The sequence below is a fragment of the Podarcis filfolensis genome (genome assembly GCF_964270895.1).
Source record: "Podarcis filfolensis genome assembly, chromosome: 12".
NCBI lineage: Eukaryota > Metazoa > Chordata > Lepidosauria > Squamata > Lacertidae > Podarcis > Podarcis filfolensis.
Window position 1 is genome coordinate 40,097,432 of NC_139614.1, and position 21,008 is coordinate 40,118,439.

The window sequence follows — 21,008 nt, forward strand, 5'->3', positions numbered from 1 at the left end:
AGGTAAAGTACATGTTAGCCATGCTAACTGAATACAGGGTTACTAGTCCGCTCACGAGGTAATTGATTTTTTCTGTATAGAATATTTAAACTTTGATCTACAGCCTAAAGACTTTTTCTAAGTAATTAAACTATCCTCCGTATTCCACCCACCCACAATTTCAGATACAGCTACTATACTTTCTTTCCTTAGAACATCACATTTAGACACCAAGTTCATTTTGCATGTGAATCAGGCAGAGACAGAAGCACAAGGCGGTCACACAGCAGGAAACACTAACCTTAAATGTTATCTGCAACTATAACTTATCTGCAGATAAGAGTAAGATTGTAGCAGCTAATAAACTTAAGGTTAGGTTTGGGGTTATGTATTGTTTCCCACTAAAACCATTCTGAAGCAATTTACAATCAAGCAAAAGTTAAATAATAATACTATCATTGGTGATGCCCAAATTCCAGGGGAAGCAAAAACATTTTTGCTTGGTACCATAATGATGACAAGTTTGACACCAAGCAGGCCCCCTGGAATTCCTGCCCCATAAACAGAGAATGCCTATTTCTTCCCCATACTACAGAGAAGACTCACTCTTTCATAGTCACCCTCCGGACCTGCTTTAGAGGTAGCACACAGAGAAGGCATCAAATGATATCTCAGGGCCCAGGCAGGTTCATATGCAGTGAGGTGGCTGTATAGACATAGTGGCCTTGAACTATATAAGGCTTAAGTTAAAGGTCAAAGCCAGCATTTTGATCTGTGCCTGGAAACAAATTGGCAGCCAATGCAGTCAGGCCAGAACTAGTGTTATATGTTCCCATCTACTTGTTTCAGTTAAAAATCTAGCAGACATGCCTTTTTGCACTGGCTGTAGTTTCTAAGCCATCTTTAAGGACAGTTCCACAAACAATGAACTGCAGAAGTCTATCCTGGAGGTTACCAAAGCATAGACAACTGAATTCATGCTATCACTGTCAATATAAGAGTAAGAGACGATCAGAATTAGAAGGCACTGCATGCCACTGAAGCCACTTGTGCCTGCAAAGACAGTGTTGGATCCAAGAGTAGCCCAAACTGCACACCTGCTCCTTCTAGAAGATCGTAACCCCATCTTGAACATGATACATTTCACCCATCTGAACAGAGGAACTGTCCACTAAGTGTCCCAGTCTGAACATCAGTTTGTTGACTCATCCAGACCATTAATGAGTCCAGACACCAATTCAGCAAATCAAACAATGTCAACAATGACTCTGCAGGGCAATAATGCATCAATCTCCAATAGTATATTCCAGAAAGCACATCATCAATCCATTTGTAGAGCTCTACAGTGACTTATATTAAGCAAAGCATTACTTGCTTTCAATAGCATATTGGCTGTGGAAGACCTGCTTGCTTTTTACACTTGGATTGGGAGGGAGGGCCCCTGACTTCAGCCACAAAAGCTGAGGCTGCTGAACAGATTCTTGGGCTGGGTGTTGTATTTGGGGGGGGATTGAGGGGGATGGGTTGCTGATGTTTGTCTTTTGTATCTTTATTTTAGATATTTTTATTTAAGTGGAAATGGTTCAATTTGGTTGTGCACTTTTTGATGTTTTATTATGTATGGCTACCTTTGTTATGTTTGTAGTTACATATTTTTTCACACTAAGCCACCTTGAGCATATGGAAAGGCAGCATACAAATAAATTGATGTGTGCATGTATATAGCATGCACATGGACAATCATTATGAACAACAGCTTACTAGAACTTTGTGGGAAGTCTACAGTTTGTTTCCATGGGTGCAAACTTTGGACTGTGCTCTAGAAGTTAGTTTTAACCTCATTACTCACCTTTGACCAAACAACAGTGTAGATTTTGTTTCAGATTCATTATAAGATGATGGAGAGCAGCAAATAACAATTGTGGTTCTACAGTTGCCACCTAGTGAATCTTGAAGGATTCTGGTCATTTTACTATCACGATATGGAACATAATTCTGCAAATAACAAAAAAGAAAGAAAGATGGCCTTAATGTGATTTATAGAACTATTTTATGAACTAAGCTTCTACATATGCATTTTGCTTTGTAAAGCTAAAGCAGTACCTAATATTTTTACGTTCATTAACCAAGAAAGCCTGAACTTCAATATAGCATATTTTTGGTCAATACAGTATACATATGATTGATTCGCTCGTAATACTAAACCATGGTTTGGCACTATGTGGACGAGCCTACTTGAGTGAAACATTGAACTTACACACTTTTCTTCAAAGCCCTGTGAAAGTGGAACACCAGAGTTTAGCTTCATTTTTAAAGGGTCCTAGTTTAGTTTTAAATTCAGGCCAGAGGTCCTGGTTTAAAGCAAACCCTGGTTTCATTTCAAGCCAACTTCAAACCATAGGTTCTAAGGCTGGCTTGCTAAACTAACCATAACTTTTGAAACTAGGATCTATGGTTCAAATGCCATAAAAGTGAAACTTAACTTTGCTAAATCCTCCTTATGGCCTTCTTCAAGGAACAAAGGGGAGGAGGAAGTGTCCAAGTCTGACACACTGCTCAGACTCATTCAGGCACTTCTGCTTAGTGCTAAACCATGGCCTAGCATTACATGCAAATGTGGCCCATGTCACATAAATGCTGCTGTGTATTTGACAACTACAAAATCACTGAACACTTAATCTGCTAAACTTCTTCAGATATGTATTGTGCTCATCCCCTGATGAGTAATTTCATCAAATGTTTTCAGAATAGAAGTACACTTACACTGTTTTCAGCTAAAGCAGAAATGACATTTCCAAGAGCCGATAAAGACTTGTTGATGTTCTTAGCTTCATCTAGCACAGCACCTTCCGCTCCTGTTTTACTAACCTGCAATAATGTAGGCAGTTGTAAGAAAGTTTAAACAAATAAATTTTACAACCCCCTGCCTTGGTTCAAAGAAGCCTCCAGACTATGTAATGGACTTTCCTTATACCCCTTCCCACTGAATCCCCTCAACCTGCTCTCCCTGCCAAGCTATTTCATGCATTCCAAATGATAGAAAAATTATACTTAGTTAGTAGATTGAAAATAAATGGATTTTCATGAAATTGTAAAAAAAAATCCCTGAGTACCAGCATTCTTGTATGTGAAAGCAATTGTCAGACTCTTGCAGACATTTTAATTTATACTATTGAACCCATGTAAGAATATAATATGCAGTTTTCCCATGAAATAGCTGCAGCTGCTAGGGTCTCTGTTAAATTATTATGACTATAGGACTCTACTACTAAACAATCTGCAGAGGGAAATAGGAACTGCAAGATGACAATCAATTACACTCACTCTCTTGTTCAATATAAATGTGAATAGATCACCAATACTGCTCCTTCTGCATTTTCACTGGTATAGATTCTCTGGATTTATCACTGTATTCCTCAACTTCCATGGTTGATAATGGAAGTTCATTTATTATAGCTACCAAGGCATTACACAATTCTAAATAATCTGTTGTAAAAGGAATAGATGGAAAACACAATACTTCCCAGATGTCAAGCAAAAATGTCTTGCCTTCACAAACTGGTAAAGGGATGTAAATATATTTACATTTTAGCTGGAAGAATATTAAGTTAGCTGAACTTGAGTCTCGTTGATTTCAAAGGGAACTAAGTTAGCCTGAATCCAATTCAATATGACCACCTTACTCCAGAAGCAGTAGCAGACTAGGGCATGTGGTAAGATCAAATATTGAAACTGGGAACACAATTTATTTCAATTACACACTCAGTTCAATCATCTTCAAAATATAAATGTATTATTACCTTTTCACTACCTGCCAAGTCTACAAGGTAAAGCTTTCCACTCAATTTCTGTTCTGTTTGAGTATTTTCTTGCTTTACATTAATGAGAAAGATGCTATGGCTTCGAGAGCTATGCTCATTCATGTCTGTAACGAAATTAGAGTTGTGTAAGTATGCATTCTGGCAACAAACCTCACCTGTTTGTGCATTCCAAGTGCTTAATAATCAAAGGGGAAGAAGCCAATTGTTAAACCTATAGCAACAAACTACATGTCCACACTGATCTGCCACAGTGATCTGCCTAGTACATGAAATTATGCAGTTGCTTTTATACAGCCACACTGATTAATCCTTATGACAGTAGAAAAAGAAACTGGGCTAAGCTTATTTCATTTCAGAAGAAGTGTGAAAGGTAGCTGCTATCTCCAAGCTGGTATCCAAAGGTGCTCCAAGCTCTTTCCTGTCTTGGACCATGAATTTTCAACAATTGTTGGCAGAATAGTTGCTCTAGACAAAAAATTAAACCAGTGATAATTTACTGTAGAACATGTATGTCCACATCCAGCACACACCAGCATTTTCTCCATCCAGGTGCCACATTTGACTTGAAAGGTCTTCTCATTTTTTAGTCACAGGGCTTGCCACCTGAGATGCTGGCGACAGGTCAAAAGGAGTACAATAGAGTCAAAGTCCCCTTCTTTCCCTGCTAAGAGGCACCCCTCCTCTCAAAAGCTTCTTTCCAAGTTCTCTTAATTTATTGATAGAATGGCATTCATCAGCCAGGAAAGAAAGAGCCTATAAGCAAGCTGAGGAGACTGGATTTTGTGAGTATCATTGCCAGTATACTTCCATCCCCAAGCAGCTTGATGAAAACATAAATCCCTCTCATCAGCTGGGGAATTTTGTCACAGTCCGTGGTCACTTAGGGGCTCTGAGAATTCCATGGAGGCTGGTAGTGCTACCACAGGTGGAGGCACGGCCAATGCTGACGCAATCGCTGAGTGCTGCTTTACATTACAGACAGCCTGCAGAGGTTTTGTCCATTTGCTGTTGGCCCATTTAGTCGTTCCCTTCTGTTGGCCATAGCAACTGGGGTTGGGGGTAGTAGGAAAGAGGTCTAGAGGAAAATAGTGAATAAGCACTAAATGGAGGAGGAAAACTCAAAGTTTGGATTAAAGCTTTTTTTTAAAAAAAAATGTTAATATCTGAAGAAAGGCACTGAAGAAAATGAAGAGGAGAAAATCATGGAAGAATTAGAATTGGCACATGCCAAAGATATGTGAAAAAGGATCCTGAAGACAGGGGTTCAAGTAGGCATTCTGAGCAAAGGCAGGAAGTGAACAGAAGCTCCAACAGGAAGAGAAGAGTTACAGCTTCTCCTGAAGTCACAGGATTTCCTGCCTTGCCAAGCAATTGGAAGAACTGAACACACCGGAAATTTCCAATGCCCAAGGGAGAACACCAAGGGGGAAAGGAACCATTTTGAAGCAAACTGAATACCCAGTTCACTGATATTGTACGTACTTACAATTTTATAGTTATATGCCCAGAATAAGAACTGGCAATTTGTTAATAGGATAACATGAGATGCTCTTATTTTTTCATATTTTTTAAATTCTTACAAAGTAAACTACTTACTTGTAACTGCTACATGTCTATTTGATTTTCCTTCATCTATAGTATCCATAACTTCATCTGGACTACATACAAAACGTTCAGTGCAGCCCTGTGAAAACATGAACGTAAGGTAAATAACATATACAAGATTTGTAAAGGAGGCCAACATACTTGTGTAATCTTTATACTCACCTTCACATAAGGTACTCTGTTTTTGTCCTCATGCACAGAAAGATTGGTCTTAGAGACTGAAAGAAAAAAAAGCATTGAGAGTTACCCTCGTCAGAAACTACAGAATGAACAAATAAATAAAACTTGCTATTCTTTTAACCACAGAAAGCTCACAAATATAGCATGATCACAATGGCCATCTCCCATTATTCCTCAGCAATGATACTCAGCAAGCACTTCCTTGCAACCTGGAGGTATCAATTAGCAATCCTCATTAACAGCTGTTGATTGACCTATGAATTTGCATAGGCTTGTTTTAAACCAGGCTAAGTGGTCATCACTATGTACTGTGGAAATAATGTCATAGGGCAATTGAGTCACATGAAGTAATAATTCCTTTTATCTGTAACAAACCTATTGCCAGCCAGCTCCACTTGGCAATTCTTAACTTCTACTGTTATGCAGCAACATTTATCCATTTACATTCTCCTTGGATTTTATCACTGTCTAGACTTTGTTGTTCCTTAGCTCTCCCCCTCCACCCAGTTAAGCCAGGAAGTTTTTAGTCTTTCCTATCAAGGCAGACATTCCATAGAGGTATAGATTCCACACAATGAGCCTTTCTGCAGACGCGGATTTAGGGGAGTGTGATCGGTTTGTCCGCACTGGGCGCTGAGCTGAGAGTGCGCCACAGGGGGCGCCGCAACAATGACACAAGACAGAAGGCGAGGGATGGTGCCAAATTTTGGTATTGAACAGGACATTGCTCAAATTTGAAAGCCCAAAGTTCACCACTGCTTTTTGACATGAGGTGACCAGAACTGTCCTATTGAAAATATGATTGCATCATGGATTTTTATGATAGCATTGTATCTGTCATTTACACATAGTCTGCTTTGTAATACTTTTCCATTCTGAGTTCACCTTTTGCACTACTGCAACCTTTTAAGCTGTTAATACTGAGCTTCCTATGACAACACCAAGTTCTATTTTCTGGTTAATCATAAAAAATAAAGTTGTTATATATATGGTAAAATAATTTTACCCAAGTGTGTGCTTGTACAACATCAATACTCTAACACAGTTTAATAGATAACACATTTTACTTATATCATTATAATTACAGATAGTTCCTTGCACTAAACAAAAACTAGTAACCCTGGGTGAGATGTAGAATTCTGATCACTTCTGTATGCTGACCACCTTTTAAACCAGACATAAACCACCTGTAATGTTAGAAAAGTTCTGACCCATTATATACATGCAACTGTGTCCTGCATAAGGGTTGCAACAGTAAGCTATAAAAGGCCTTCAAGCAATCTTTTCAGAAATTTGAATTACTAAACCAATACAGATGCTATAGACTTATGTAACATCCAAGAGGCATAAAATAAACTGCTATTTACTAAAACTAATTTTACTATACCATTATCTTCCACAGCCAGTCCTCTATATTTATCACTGTACAATATACATCAAATATCCCAATAATACTTAGCCTCTAGGCAATCTGCCGAAAATCATGGACAGAATAACTTCCTTCTGGTTTACAGCCTGAAGTTTTATTTCCCTAATTTATATCCTCTAATTATTCTACCCTTTTGTCTTCATGTTTCATTTGCTTTGTGGGCCCAACATCTCTTAAGTCTTTCTTAATCCTCAAAAACTCCCTCAAATTAGTGCCTTCATTATTCTGGTTCTTATCCTCCGTTGCCCACTTAAATCTGTTTTTGTGTACATACAGCTGGGACAGAAATCCAACTGATTATGCTTCCCATTCTAACTTTTGGTTCAGAAGACAGGTGCAAGATCCAAGTTTCATTACACCTTGCTTGCAACTCAAACTGCTCCTATTCTCCCTCAAAGGAAAAAAAATGTACTCACCATCCAAAAGGTCCCTTATTTTATCCAGATAAATTTCAAAGTATGACACCTGAAAAAATATAAGGGGGGAAAGAATAGTAACCACTGCCCAATCAAAGTCCACAGCAACTTATATTAATGATCTATCATTGGAAGGGCAATGCAATCCATTTAGAGATCTGATGTTATTCTTGTGAACCACTTTGAGAATTATTGTAACTGAAAACTAGTACACCAATACCATAGAAAGGATCTGTAAGCTTCAACAAATATATCTCTATAGTAAACTATCAGGCATTAAATTTTTGAATAACATTTGCACACATCATACAGTTAACATACAAGTCTAGTGATGTGTCTAAAGAGATCACTAACAGCCCCAAATATAACTAAGATACAAAGCTTCACACTTGCAGCTGAAGAAATACCATTCAACACAATGGCACTTTGCAGAATTTTAAGTATTTATATCTAAAAGAACACTATGCAAGTCTATAATGTTGATGATCAACCATGCCGAAACATTTGTGAAAATGATCTGTTTTAATCCCACAAGGAATGACTATTTGGCCCGTACGGGCAGGGATACCTTTACCTTCACATTTTTATCATACCCAAACAATATGCCTTAACCACAGATTCCCAACTATAATCTATTTCATTTTGCACAACCTTTGCAAGAGCTTTTCTAGCAAACTACAATGTTCTATTCCCATACTAGATTTTGAAAGAAAATAAATGTAGAAAGTGCTGACACATAATACTACATAATATAGAAATTATTGTACCATTCAATCTTATTAAGCCAATTCTTTTAAATAGAGAACAAGCGATGGTTCGTGATTATTTTAGGATATTTTTAGTGGTTTATTATACTTTGGTTAATTATAGTTTAAAATCATACATTCAACCTAAACTGTCTTGGGATCTCCAAACCAGATGGAAATTGTGTATCTCTTAGAATACTTAGAATTCTGTTTTCTTGAATTTGACATATGCATAATTTAAAAACAAACTTACCTTAATATGAAACTCCAAATTCTCATCCATGGAATAAATATAATTAAAAATATCTTGCACAATCCTTGGAATAATCCCCATTCCATCCACATCATGTAGCTTCCCCTGGATTTAAAAAGAAAAGAAAAGAAAAGAAAGAGAGAGAGAAAGAGAGAGAGAGAAAACAAAGACCACATACGTTACAGATTTTTAGAACACTAATCAGAAAGCCTTTAGGAAATGCCTTTATAACTAATTAATTGTCTAAACATATAAGGATGAAACCACTTTGAGGTTTTTTACAATCAAGCAGAGTAGATCAAATCAAATATCTTTAATACGGTCAATGACCAGGAAGCAATTTATAAAAATATGACATTAAAAGTAGTATTGTGCTACAAATAACAGTAGAAATATGGCCAATTCACAGAATTGGTGCTTATATTTATAACCAGGTTTTGACTTTTAAAGTTTTAAAAATTCAATTCAGGTGTCGCTACTGTTTATTATCGTTCCTTCGATGTTTACAATTTGAACTCCGTTGTTGACATCATTGCTCGTCTTATTCTTGTTGCAATGTAACAGTACTTTGCCACGGACCTGTTAATTTCGGGCTCTTTGTCAGCTAAGAGGTGTCTGATATAGGTGTCGTCTGTACTGCGAGGTATTTTCCTCAGAATCGGTTCGATCAGTTCTTTTCTTGAGTCTCGATATAATGGGCAGTATAAGATGACATGCCCAATGGTTTCGATTTCATTGCTGTTACAGGGACATAATCTTTGTTCGATCGGTATTTTATTGTATCTTCCCTCTAGAAGAGCTGAAGGGAGAGCGTTAAAGCGGGCCCTGGAAAATGCCCATCGGTGTTTAGCGTTGTCTAGAACTTTGAGATAGTTTGCTAGATGGGGCCTTTGGGGGTTGTATAGAAGTTTGTAAGTTATCGGAAGTTGATTAAAGTCATTTTGGGCTTCAATGTCCCTGAGTCTTTCTTTGATTATGTTCTTGGCCCTTCCCCTTTCTAAACTTAATAGATACTCTGGGGCGAGACCATATGTGGCCAGTTTTCTGAGAGTGCCCTTCAACCAACTAGATTGGAATTTGTCAAGAAGCATCAGGGAAAGTAGTCCAGCCGGCGAGTTGTTAAGTCTTAGCCAAGTGCATAAGGTTCTTATCCATACTTTGGCTTTAATGCTGTATAAGCCCGCTTCCAGTCGTAGGGCGGCGTTTGGGACGCATTTAGGTGTTTGCAGGAGTGATCTAAGGAAACCTGATTGTATCTTTTCATATGGGTCTAGATTAGAGAGGGAGACGAGTGGTGCGCCGTATAGTATTTGTGCTGTTGGTTTTGCAACGAATAGTTTAATTGTAGCAGGAATGAAATTTCCTCCCGTTGTACGATGGAATCTTAGGATTGCTGTTGTACTTTTTTGTGCTGTAGAGGAGCTGTAATTTATGTGGGCAGTCTTCTTCCTTGATGCTTGGAATATAACTCCTAGATATTTAAAGCATATCACTTGTTCAATCTCCTGATTGTCTAAATTCCATCTGTATATTTTTCTTTTGTTAGAGAAAACCATGATTTTTGTTTTTTGGTAGTTCACTGTTAATTTCTCTTCTCTACAGTATTGGGATAAGCTGTTAAGAGCTCTTTTGAGGCCCATCTGAGTCTGGGACAATATAACCGCATCGTCTGCATAGAGTAGGATAGGCAGTTTTTTGTCTACTAATTTTGGGGCATGTATATCCGCTCCTTGTAGGTGGTCTATTAGGGAGTTTATATAGATGTTGAACAAAAAGGGGGCCAAAATGCATCCTTGTTTAACTCCCTTTGTTGTTCTAATGAAATTAGAGAGTTGACCTTCTTGGCTGCATCTTATACGAAGTCGTGTGTTGTTGTACAATTTGTATATTAGTAGCAGCAGACGTCGGTCTATGGATGATTTGTTAAGTTTGTCCCAGAGTCAGGTTCTTGGGATGGAGTCAAAGGCTGCTTTAAAATCTACAAATGCTGCGAATAGGTGGTGATTGTGGTGCGACGTGTATTTCTCAGCTAGGTGAAGCAGAGTAGATATTCTTATGAAATAAATAAATAATCCAAACAAATTTAGTTAAGTATGTTCCAAAGATGTCAATTGTGAGGAGAGAACAACTGTTAAATCACACACTGCAATAGGACTTACAGCCCAATCCCAAGTATGTTTACTCAGGAGTAAGTTCTATTGTTAAGTTATACTTATATCCAAAAATACATTAGGTAATATGCTAAACCTTGGGTGAGACAGACCATATATTGGAATAAACTGATTTGCAGTTATCATTCTTTTTGTAAGTTCCTAAAATGAGCAGTTAACTATCCTAAGCTGTTGACTCAGGCCACATTTAATGTGTTGCCTTCTGAACTGTTTTGAGGTAGTTACGCTGCTATCCTCCTCTCCTAGGTTATCTTTTAACAACCAGAAAGTGATTTTTATGATAAAACTCATCAGCAAATGATTCTCACTTTACTGCCCTGACTACCAGCTCAATATGCTAAATACTTGTTGGGAGAAAAAAATCCCATGCGTGTCATTGTAGCCAATTTGTTATCAATGGCAATAAGCAAAAGGAGGCAATCACCTGATGCTGGAAGGATAATTGTTGGAGTCTACTTAGGACATATGTTATCTTGTATATATGTATATGAGCCAATGACATCTGTGTTATACTCTGTTAGGTCTACACATTTTTTGCATTAACTTAAAAAAAGCTTTTATTGTAGAAAAATCTTCCATTTTAAAATATATCACATATAGCAGAACTTGTCAGCTAACTTTGATTTTCTCCCCACACCTGGAGGCTTTACTTCCTAATATGGAAACAGGGTTTCGATATGTTTAGAGAAATGAGTCCTAAGTATGTATGACCACAATATCTTACCTCCATAGTGTGAGTTTTCCCAGATGATGTTTGCCCATAAGCAAATATTGTACCATTGTATCCCTCAAGTACATCTAGGGTGAAAGAAAATGCATACTAATGATATATCCACAACTCATGCGAACCACCCTGAAACAGATACTATCTTCCAAAAGTATTTGAACAAATTTTGCTAACAAGTACTTAGTATGCAGCATGCCATAAAGTAACCTTGCATCTGGTGAAGCCTTGTAAACAAGTCCCATAACATGAGGCTGAAAGAGGGACAGAATTCCATCCCTCCTTCGGCAGCCCACTGCATTTTGCAGTTGGGCAAGGGGATGCTCCCCTGAGGCAGCTGCATGGTTTCCATGCTGGACAGATTTGGACAACTCCACTACATCTCCACTAGTCCAAAGATTCATCTGCATGCAATTCCCTGTCAACTACAGCTAATAGGCTTGCAGCTACACTGATTCATGAGAAAGGCTTCAGGTGTAAACCCAGGAGAAAATTCTGTACCTGCTGTCTTGTGGAAAATCTTTAGGAGAAGAAAAGGCTAAGGAGTAAACCCTACACAACTACGGAGTGGAGTCCCTAAGACAGTTGGGTGGCGTATTGCACACCTCCTTTTGACCACTCCTGCAGCCAAGCTGGTGCCAAATGTATTGTTCTGCTTTCCTCTGGACCACATCAGCAAGGCCAAAAAGGGGGTGGGGGTCTTGCTGTTTATGCAGCCCTGGACCCCCATAAACACTGCCCAGGCTTGTGTCCCAGAGATGTCACTTCTAATACAGTGCTTCTAATACAGCAAAAACAACGCAGTAGGCAGCAGTTACAAGATATTGGTCTCTGCAGCCACAGCAGGCACTGCAATTTTCCAAGGGTTTGACTTCATCCCCGGAAATGCACTCCACTATCTCTTGAGACAGATACAATGTCAACAGCTAATAGGCAGTTGTATAAATTCAGGGTATCAAATGCACAGGTAGCAGGAAGGAGCAGATGGTGGGAATCAGCTATTGCCCTATCTAAAGCTCCAGAACAAGGTAACCAATGAAGAGCCTGAACTTATACTTGCTCCTCACAATACAATGTTCACACCTGGGAAGACTAAAGACATCTTACAATTATGTGTGTTGCCAATATCAAAGTCCCATAAGCAGATATATGCAGATGTAGCAAAGTAGCCCTAGATCTTGCATACCTATACTTTCAGCCGATATAGGGACAGAAGGCCAATCTGTCTTACTACCTGTTCAATTCCTCAGCCCACACCACGTTCACAAGATTTTCAGCACAATAATCAAAACAGAACAGATGGGGGGGGGGGATGAAGCCTGAAGAATGCCAGAGATTTAAGAACCAATGTCATTCTTTAACCTGAACTGTATAAATATCTTCCTGTCTGCATTTTAATTAGTACCTCAAACGCATGTTAGGTGGAAATACGAGATTAATTACATTATGCCCAACAACCCCATTTGCGATTCATTTATTAAGAAGTCTCCTCTTACCTTTGACAATCTTTTTTGCACAGTCATTATATACTTGCTCCTGTGATGTGTGTGACTGGAACACACGGTCAAATGCATAAGGCTTGGACTGAAAAATATACAAAAATAGAACTATAAAAATCAAAGTTACAAATTAAAGAGACCAGATCTTTACATCTCCACTTTTAGCTTTGTGCCCTTTCATATCCCTATAAGAGCTGCAGAAAAAATGAAGCTATATTCTTGAAATACCATCCTGTTCAAATATTGAATGGTATTTTTTTTGTTACCAAACAGAGATATTAATGTACCCCGTGCTAAAAGACTGTGAAGTGTGGAAACAGATTCCCTAACTGATGAGGCAGGAATCCCTTTTAAGAATAAAAATAAAAGTATTGCCGAGGGGGAGTGGCATTAAGAACAATCCAGCCAAGTCAGGACCCACTGATTTCATTTTTTTAAAAAAGCAATTGTTAACACTCCTTAGTCATAACAGTAATATTATTAAGTACTGAAATTTGGCTGGATCACACTCAAAACATTTAGAGGCTGAATTTCAAGCAAATAAATGGCCTGAAAATAAGCCTCAAAGGTATATCACACGATCCCTGCTAAAAATGACTACAATATACTGAGATTGGGGAGAGTAATTCCTGCTAAATCTACTCAAAAGTAAATCTCATTGAATTCAATGGGGCTTTGATAACATAAGGGAGAAAGCTGATGAAGAAGAATTTCACAACTTAAGTCTGAAAAAAAGTTTTAACCATGACAGGTTAAAAATGGAATCACATCTTGCATTTTTATATTGTTACAGAAGAGGAATACTTTGACAAACTGAACCATGTCAAGGGAAACAGCTATAAACAGCAATGTTGATTCAAAATCCTTTCCATTAATATATGTTTTACTATGCATTACTATCAAATACAGTCTACTGTTAAGTCAGTTAAAACCCTGTCACCACAAAGTTATGCTATTTACATGTCTGGACACCTGCCACTCTACAATTGCTGGAGAAAGCCAACATCTGTGAATATGGAACATAGTAAGATGTCTTATACCAAATTAGAGCATTGGTCATCCAGCTCAGTAACTGTCTACAAAGACTAGCAGCAGCTCTACCACTGAGTTATGGTCCTTATACAGTGGTACCTCTGGTTAAGTAGTTAATTCATTCCGGAGGTCCGTACTTAACCTGAAACTGTTCTTAACCTGAAGCACCACTTTAGCTAATGGGGCCTCCTGCTGCTGCTGCTCCGCCGGAGCACAATTTCTGTTCTTATCCTGAAGCAAAGTTCTTAACCTGAAGCACTATTTCTGGGTTAGCGGAGTGTGTAACCTGAAGCGTATGTAACCTGAAGCGTATGTAACCCGTGGTACCACTGTAGATTTATAATCAAAAGAGTACATAGGGTTTTTGGGGGGGTTTTGGAAGACGCCTGTGCGTGAATTTGTTTTGTGTGTGTAGATGAGTGCACACTGATCAACGCAGTCTTCACAGTAGGGCTCTGTTCTGATGGAATGAGTAGTCACGACAAATCTGTAGATCCTATCTGCAGCAGCCTTCATCCACTTCACAGCCATTACACTCACTGAACTACAACATACAAAACAAGTGTTTAGATCTGGTTTGCTTCTTTTTTTGCAGTCATTCCCAGATTGTTGATTGCAATTGTGGCTATCAAGGCCCCACAAATACAGTCAACAGTATTGCAATGGTTGAGAATGGCAACCAAAACAATGTTGCGATACCAAGGCCAGCCAAATGTGTATGCCCCTGCCAGGTAAGTAAACAAGTGGTACTCGACTTTATCCAAACCTAAGGAAGGGACAAGTTCACACAAAGAGCCATGTGAGCGTAGGTAAACTACAGCCCACTTGGGCCTTTATTTTTTGTATTGAATTCCATGTAACCAAAAGTAACTATAATCCTTTTGTCAGCAAATATCTGATCACATGCTAATAAGTTCTGACTTTGTCGCTGCTTGTTTGTGTAAAAGTGCTATTTGGATCCATAGAAGTGTTAATCCTGACTAATTCGAAATAATAGCTGGAGCAGATGCTTTATGCCATTTTGTTTTCTTAGTATGTTTGTTCTTTGCTCTAAAGTAGATGCTGGTATAAGAAGCAATGTAATCTCCATGTATAGTTCAACATACAACATTACAGCTGCATATAAATATTGAACCAACACCTATGTTTTCCCATCCCAACACAAGCATGCTTAAAAATAGAAGCCTGCCCTAGACCTGTTTCAGGCTCCTCCCTTCCCAAACCAATTAATTTTTGTTGTTGTTGATGATGGCTTTTGATTTGATTTCATTCTGACCCATCGCTCCATATTTATTTCTTAAAATTGAAAAGGAAGAAGATAACGGTAACAGACTTTTGGTTTTCCTTTCATTTGAGCATCGTGTTGAGTTTTTGCAGCTGTATCCATCTATGTGTGTGTATCACCACAAAGCTTTTTCATACTCATGCAAAGCTGTAACACACCAAGTTTTAGAATACAGAGGAATTCCCCAACACCAAGTATACAAATTTACAAATCTTTTCTTCTTTGTTTTGTCCAGGAAGGGACCATTTAAGTCACCTTCTTTTAATATGTCAAGAAGTTGATCTGAATGCAAAACATGCCTAAATGTTTGTAAACAAAGTGCCAGAGAAAGCAGTAAGAATATCTGTCCAAGAGTTTCAACCATTTTTTTGGAATATGCTACAGTACTCTGCCTTTATAAACCTACTTAAAATGTACTTTTAATTCATGTTGTCCGGTAAGGTTTACAAATGATGTAAATTTCAAAGTCCATCATATACCCTGAATTATTATTTAAGACCATTAAGGCATTAAATAATCCCTCATTGCTAAGATAAGTACTATAAACATCTGGTAGCTTTCGTTAAAGCCAGTGTGAAAACTATTAGCCAAGTATGTAAGTGCATCATAATTTGATATGCAAAACCCAAGGCAAAATAGATTTGGAAGACTAAGACATGCTTTAAGACTAAGACAAGTTTTGTATTAGACAATGAAATATCTGAGAGAAATGGATATGCAATTAGAAGATAGACTGCTCACCCATGGCAGGTAGTATATATTTCACGCTAGCCCTGGTTCACTTGCTCATTGAATACTTCGAAGCTCAACAGCAAGTATATTGTTTCTCCCATCTGACTCTGCTCCCATCAGAGCTGAGCTTACTACTTCCATTCTATCTCCCTCCTCTACTAGCCAGTCACTCCAGCCTACTCACCATTTGGAGAACAAATGCTGTGGAAGCAAGACAAACAATAGGATTAAGCCACTAAGAAAAAGGACATATATGGGGGAAGCAAAAGACAGTCAGCTATAGCTAACCCAAATGTCAAAGATGGGGCAGAAACTGTGCTGGAAGAGATAGTAAAGAAGCGCAGACAGTGAGTCAGAAGGAGAGAGAAGGCATTAGCTTGTGGCATAAGCACATCCTGCGATGTTTTTCTCCATGCATTTCTGTTGATGGGAGACAATAACAACCCATCTTGCACACACAAACCTGATCTCATTGTGCCTACTAAGGCCTACCATGTACTTGGGCTTCCCTATTTCTAACTGTGAGTAGGACTCATTTCAAACTACTATTCTCTTGCTGCATCTGGATGTCAAACTAAACCAAAGTTTCGTGCAACATAAATAAGCCTATCTTACCTTGTCAGATGAACCAAGGTTCAAGGTTTAATTCTCCTGGTCAAACTGTAAGTTTTAAGCCACAAGACAAACCTTGATTCAGCTCATGATTAGTTTGGGAAGAGCTAGACCCCATGCCTGGGTTCAGACAATATGCGAAATCAAGTTGTGACTAAGCTCAACACAACAGGATAGCAACTAGGGAAGAGCAAAGTGATAATGATTTCCTATTTGGAAGCCCACACATACCCAAAGTCATAGTTTGGTTTAAGTGTGACATGCAAACCAGGTCTGTGTCATAACCCCCATGCCTTGAAGTTGGGTTGTTGAAAATCACCGATGGTTGTTAACCACCGTTTGAAACACTGGACTGGCCTAAACTGTATAGGTTTTACCTGTGAGGAGCTTGTAATGTCTCAATGATGGAATGAACAATAAAACCATCTAAGTTGCTTAAAAATAATAATAAATGTGCATTGTGGCTTTAAAACACTACCAGAAATAATGACACATACTGTTTTCATACTCAGCCATTTTGATAAAATGTTCCCAATTCAGTCTACAGGATGGGAGGCTAAACTGGTTGCAATTAATTCAGTTTTTCAGTGCAATAACTGGATTCCCTCCTGGATAGACTGGCTTACCACAGTTATGAAAACTCTAGTAACTTTCAGATTAGACTTCTGTAATGTATTATACATGGGGCTGCCTTTGAAGACTACCCATAAACTGTAGTTTGCTCTGATTCTTGAGACCTAACTAAGCTCTGGCATTGGGAGCCTAATTTAACAATCCTAGTACTTTTACAAAACCAGGGCTCTACACAGGAAAGTTAAAATGTTTAGCAGCAGACTGCTGAATACATTTTAGACAAGGAAAAATAGGAGAGCAGACTAATAAGAATGAATTTGAACTACAGTGGTACCTCTGGTTATGTACTTAATTCGTTCCAGAGGTCCGTTCTTAACCTGAAACTGTTCTTAACCTGAAGCACCACTTTAGCTAATGGGGCCTCCTGCTACTGCTGCTGCGCCGCCGTGTGATTTCTGTTCTCATCCTGAAGCAAAGTTCTTAACCAGAAGTAATATTTCTGGGTTAGCGAAGTCTGTAACCTGAAGCATATGTAACCTGAAGCATATGTAACCCATGGTACCTCTGTATAGCAGTATCTTACTAGCTCACATCTCAGAGGCTCTGCACTCCTACCACAATTCCTAGTTGCAGGGCCTCAAACACTAATTGTTCACTAATATCAACAGCATTTTAACTGCTGCTCATCATATCACTCATCATCTTAAGGCTATATCATGAATCCCATCCGGGTAAGAACACCCCAGGTGAAATTACTCTTCCATGCCCAAGGATTGGGGGGGGGACACAATGTATTGTTTAATCTCTTGGAAGCTTGCCATATGCTTTAAAGACTATATTGTTCATCTTCACAGCAGGCAAATTGACCATTACCATAATTCTTGTTTTAGAGATGGGCAACAGAGAGTGAGATTCTGAGTGCCTGAAGTCAATCACTGATCTGGGATTTGACCAGATATTTTGGTGCTGCTGGCAACACTGTTACAGTGTTAGAATCACAGTATCATAGAATTGGAAGGGACCCAGAGGGTCATCTAGTCCAACCCCCCCTGCAATGCAGGAATCCCAAATAAAGTATCCATGACAGATTGCCATTCAATCTCTGCCTTAAAATATTTTTTTACAAGATTTTTCATTTTACAAGAAAATATTATTAAACCCTCTAAATAGGAATGCTAGATTGTAAAAGGAGACACATGATTGGCCAATAATGGCGCGCTCTCTGTATATGTGTGTGTGTCTCCACACACAGTTTGTTGACCATTTAGTGACCCAAATACACACACACACACATGGTCCAATTACTAACACGTTAGTCTGTTCTAATGTCAACAGCATGCTGAGCATTTTCTAAGTCCAAGCTTAATTTATCAAGATAAACAAACATTAATGCCCAGCATCTTTTAAAGTTTTGAAAAGTAAATTTAATATTGCAGTTCAATAACTTGTTTTACCAAGTTAGTTGCTTGAGCTGCATGCTAGTTTTTCAGATGTCTGATGGGTGGGGCTTTGAAACAAAAACAATCTACAGCACTACAAAAAAGCTTTTATCGTCAGTTTTAAAATGGGACTCTAGACTTAGTGTGACATCATGCTGAAGATCAGAGAGGATTTTTAAAGAGGTACCTGTCTGAGGGAAAAAAGGAAGTGCAGTCTTGTAGAAGAAATGCTTAACAAACAAACAAAAGGTGTGCACATTGTTATGCGTGCTGTCAAACTGATACCATGAGTTTCACCTATGGAACCCTTTTTCATCAAGTCACTGTTCTCTCTGACGAAAACACTTTTTGAAAGTGCTGACTTCTATCCAAAGTATTTAAACATCAACAACTATTTCAGTTACGTTAAAAAGCTTGTCTTCCCAATATAAACATGTGCAATTTTCTTCCTTCAGTAAAACACCCATTCATGTGATTTTTGAAGTACTGTATTCCGATCTGTGAGTTCCATTCGGAGGTCAAACTTACCTTACAGAGAGTTCTAGTTATTAACTATTAGCTGTCCACCTACACCTATTTTCATAGCAGCACTGAAGTTTTATTATAAATGACATTGCTACAATATCATAGACACCATTAGTACAGTTCCAGCATCATATCTGTAACGTGTTTGAACTCTACTTGCTTAATACCGCTTTATAGTCTGGCAACTATCCCAGTGTATGCAAGGTTCATTATTCAATATTTTACAGCCTGTTAACTGCAAAGGTGGAAAAAAAGAACCTTAGTACAAATAACTGTCAGCTGATTTCTTTGGAAAAGGCTCAGTGGCAGAGCACATGCTTTGCATGCAAACCGACTCAAGTTCAACTCCCAGCATCTCCAGGTAGGGCTGGGAGAAACTCCTGCCTGAAGCCCCAGAGGGCCGTTGCCAGTCAGCTGAGGCAGTACTGAGCTAAATGGACCAATGGCCTGACTTGGTATAAAACCATCTTCCTATGCGGCTGGTGTCAAACCCCCTGAGATGGAGGACGGGGGCTGAGAAACCGCTACACCACTGCTCTCTATTGCAATGTGCATTTTACAGCATCTGTTTTTTTGTGCATGCAATAGAGCCGGCACCCCGGGTAAACACGAAGCAAAACAACAACATCACTGGAGCGGCTTTTGTGTGGAGCGCCAGGAGAGCCTCAACTCCCTTACTCAGCAGCTGGAATTATGACATTAGGAAGGTTACTACTACCCCCCCCCCATTTCAAAACCCCACGGCCAACAGATTTCACAGGCGCGGCGCAGGGAGGGAGGCAGAAGAGGAGGGGTTGCTCCTGCAGCCAACGCCCGACCCCTCAAGAAGCCCCTCGGTCCTCACTGAGCCCCCACTTCGACGCCCTTCCCTCCTCTGCTCCCTCAGCCCCTGTTCCACCACCGGCTCGCACGCCCCCTCACTCACCCCGGGTGAGCCCACCCTGTTTCTCCCCTCCAAGCGCCCCGGCAACAGCTTTCCTTCCGCCCTCCCCCCACCCAATTCCTCACCCCCCCCACCCGAGGTGCTTCACACCGCCGCCCCCGCCGCGGTTTCCAGAGTTTGCTGGGTCATGGAGCCCCCACCTACGGCTCTGACCACCCGGGCAGGGGGGCTCCGGCCCCTCCCCGCCGGCGGGCCGACCCCCCTCGCCTCCCCCTCGCACTCACCGCGATGACGACGGTGTCTTCGCCCTGGAACTTGGCGATGTACTTGTCGCCGCGAGTCACCTCAGAGTCGTTGAGAGGCCTGAAGCGGCACATCACTTTGATGTTACACTCCGCCGGGTCCGCCATCTTAGGCCAAAGCCGTCTCCTCCTCCTCCTCCTCTCGGGCGTTCAACGCCTTATCAAGCGGCCGCGTCTCCAGCCGCCCGCCGCCGCCTCCGGCCTACCCTTCCCCTGCCTCTGGCAGCGGTGCGGGGAGACTCTCGGGTCGCAGCCGTGAGGAGACCCGCCGCGGCCGAGAAGAATGGGGAAGGGCTGCTCCGCCCAGGGCCGCCGCCGCTGCCGCCGCCTCCTGCACTCACTTCCTTTCCAATATGGCAGCCATGGCGGCGCCTGCAGCCGGCGAATCCGGGCCCTCCCCTTCTCCGGGCAGAGGCGGGGCGGGCGGGCAGAGCGAGGGAGAGGGGGTGACGTCACCCACTGCAGAGAACGCCGCCGGCTCACTTCGCCGCGCGACGCCCCGCCTCGGACTTGCTGCACACGCGCGGAAACGGCCCTTCTTCCCCCAACCCCGCCCTTTCGATAAAAGAAGCCGCTGTGCTGTATATATAGAACAGACTTTCGAGCCGAAGCGGGCTTCCGTCGGCGTCCGACGAAGAGGCCGAGCGCGCAGGCGCACGTGGTGGAGTCCGGTGGGCGGCAGCGGGTTTGCGCCTGCGCGTGAGCCTCGAGGTGGGAAAGGTGGAACGAGGTGCTGAGTCGAGTTCGCAGGAGGTGCAAAGCAAACAGACAAAATTGAATCCTGCGCTGGCCGTGCACCTGC

At 40.4% G+C, this 21,008-nt stretch overlaps 1 protein-coding gene across 1 annotated transcript in view; it reads right to left on the bottom strand.

Annotated features, from left to right (window-relative positions):
* The window catches only part of KIF5B (kinesin family member 5B), a 38,028-nt gene extending 17,297 nt beyond the window's left edge, over positions 1-20,731 (bottom strand). The window contains exons 1-10 of the mRNA XM_083579357.1: positions 20,189-20,731; positions 12,821-12,908; positions 11,325-11,398; positions 8,430-8,534; positions 7,431-7,479; positions 5,568-5,623; positions 5,397-5,484; positions 3,780-3,904; positions 2,743-2,847; positions 1,829-1,974 (exon numbers count right to left, since the gene is read on the bottom strand). Of these exons, the coding sequence (XP_083435483.1) occupies positions 1,829-1,974; positions 2,743-2,847; positions 3,780-3,904; positions 5,397-5,484; positions 5,568-5,623; positions 7,431-7,479; positions 8,430-8,534; positions 11,325-11,398; positions 12,821-12,908; positions 20,189-20,314 (962 nt within the window). The 5' untranslated portion in view covers positions 20,315-20,731. The remainder of the gene's footprint in view (positions 1-1,828; positions 1,975-2,742; positions 2,848-3,779; positions 3,905-5,396; positions 5,485-5,567; positions 5,624-7,430; positions 7,480-8,429; positions 8,535-11,324; positions 11,399-12,820; positions 12,909-20,188) is intronic.
* Positions 20,732-21,008: the final 277 nt, after the last annotated feature.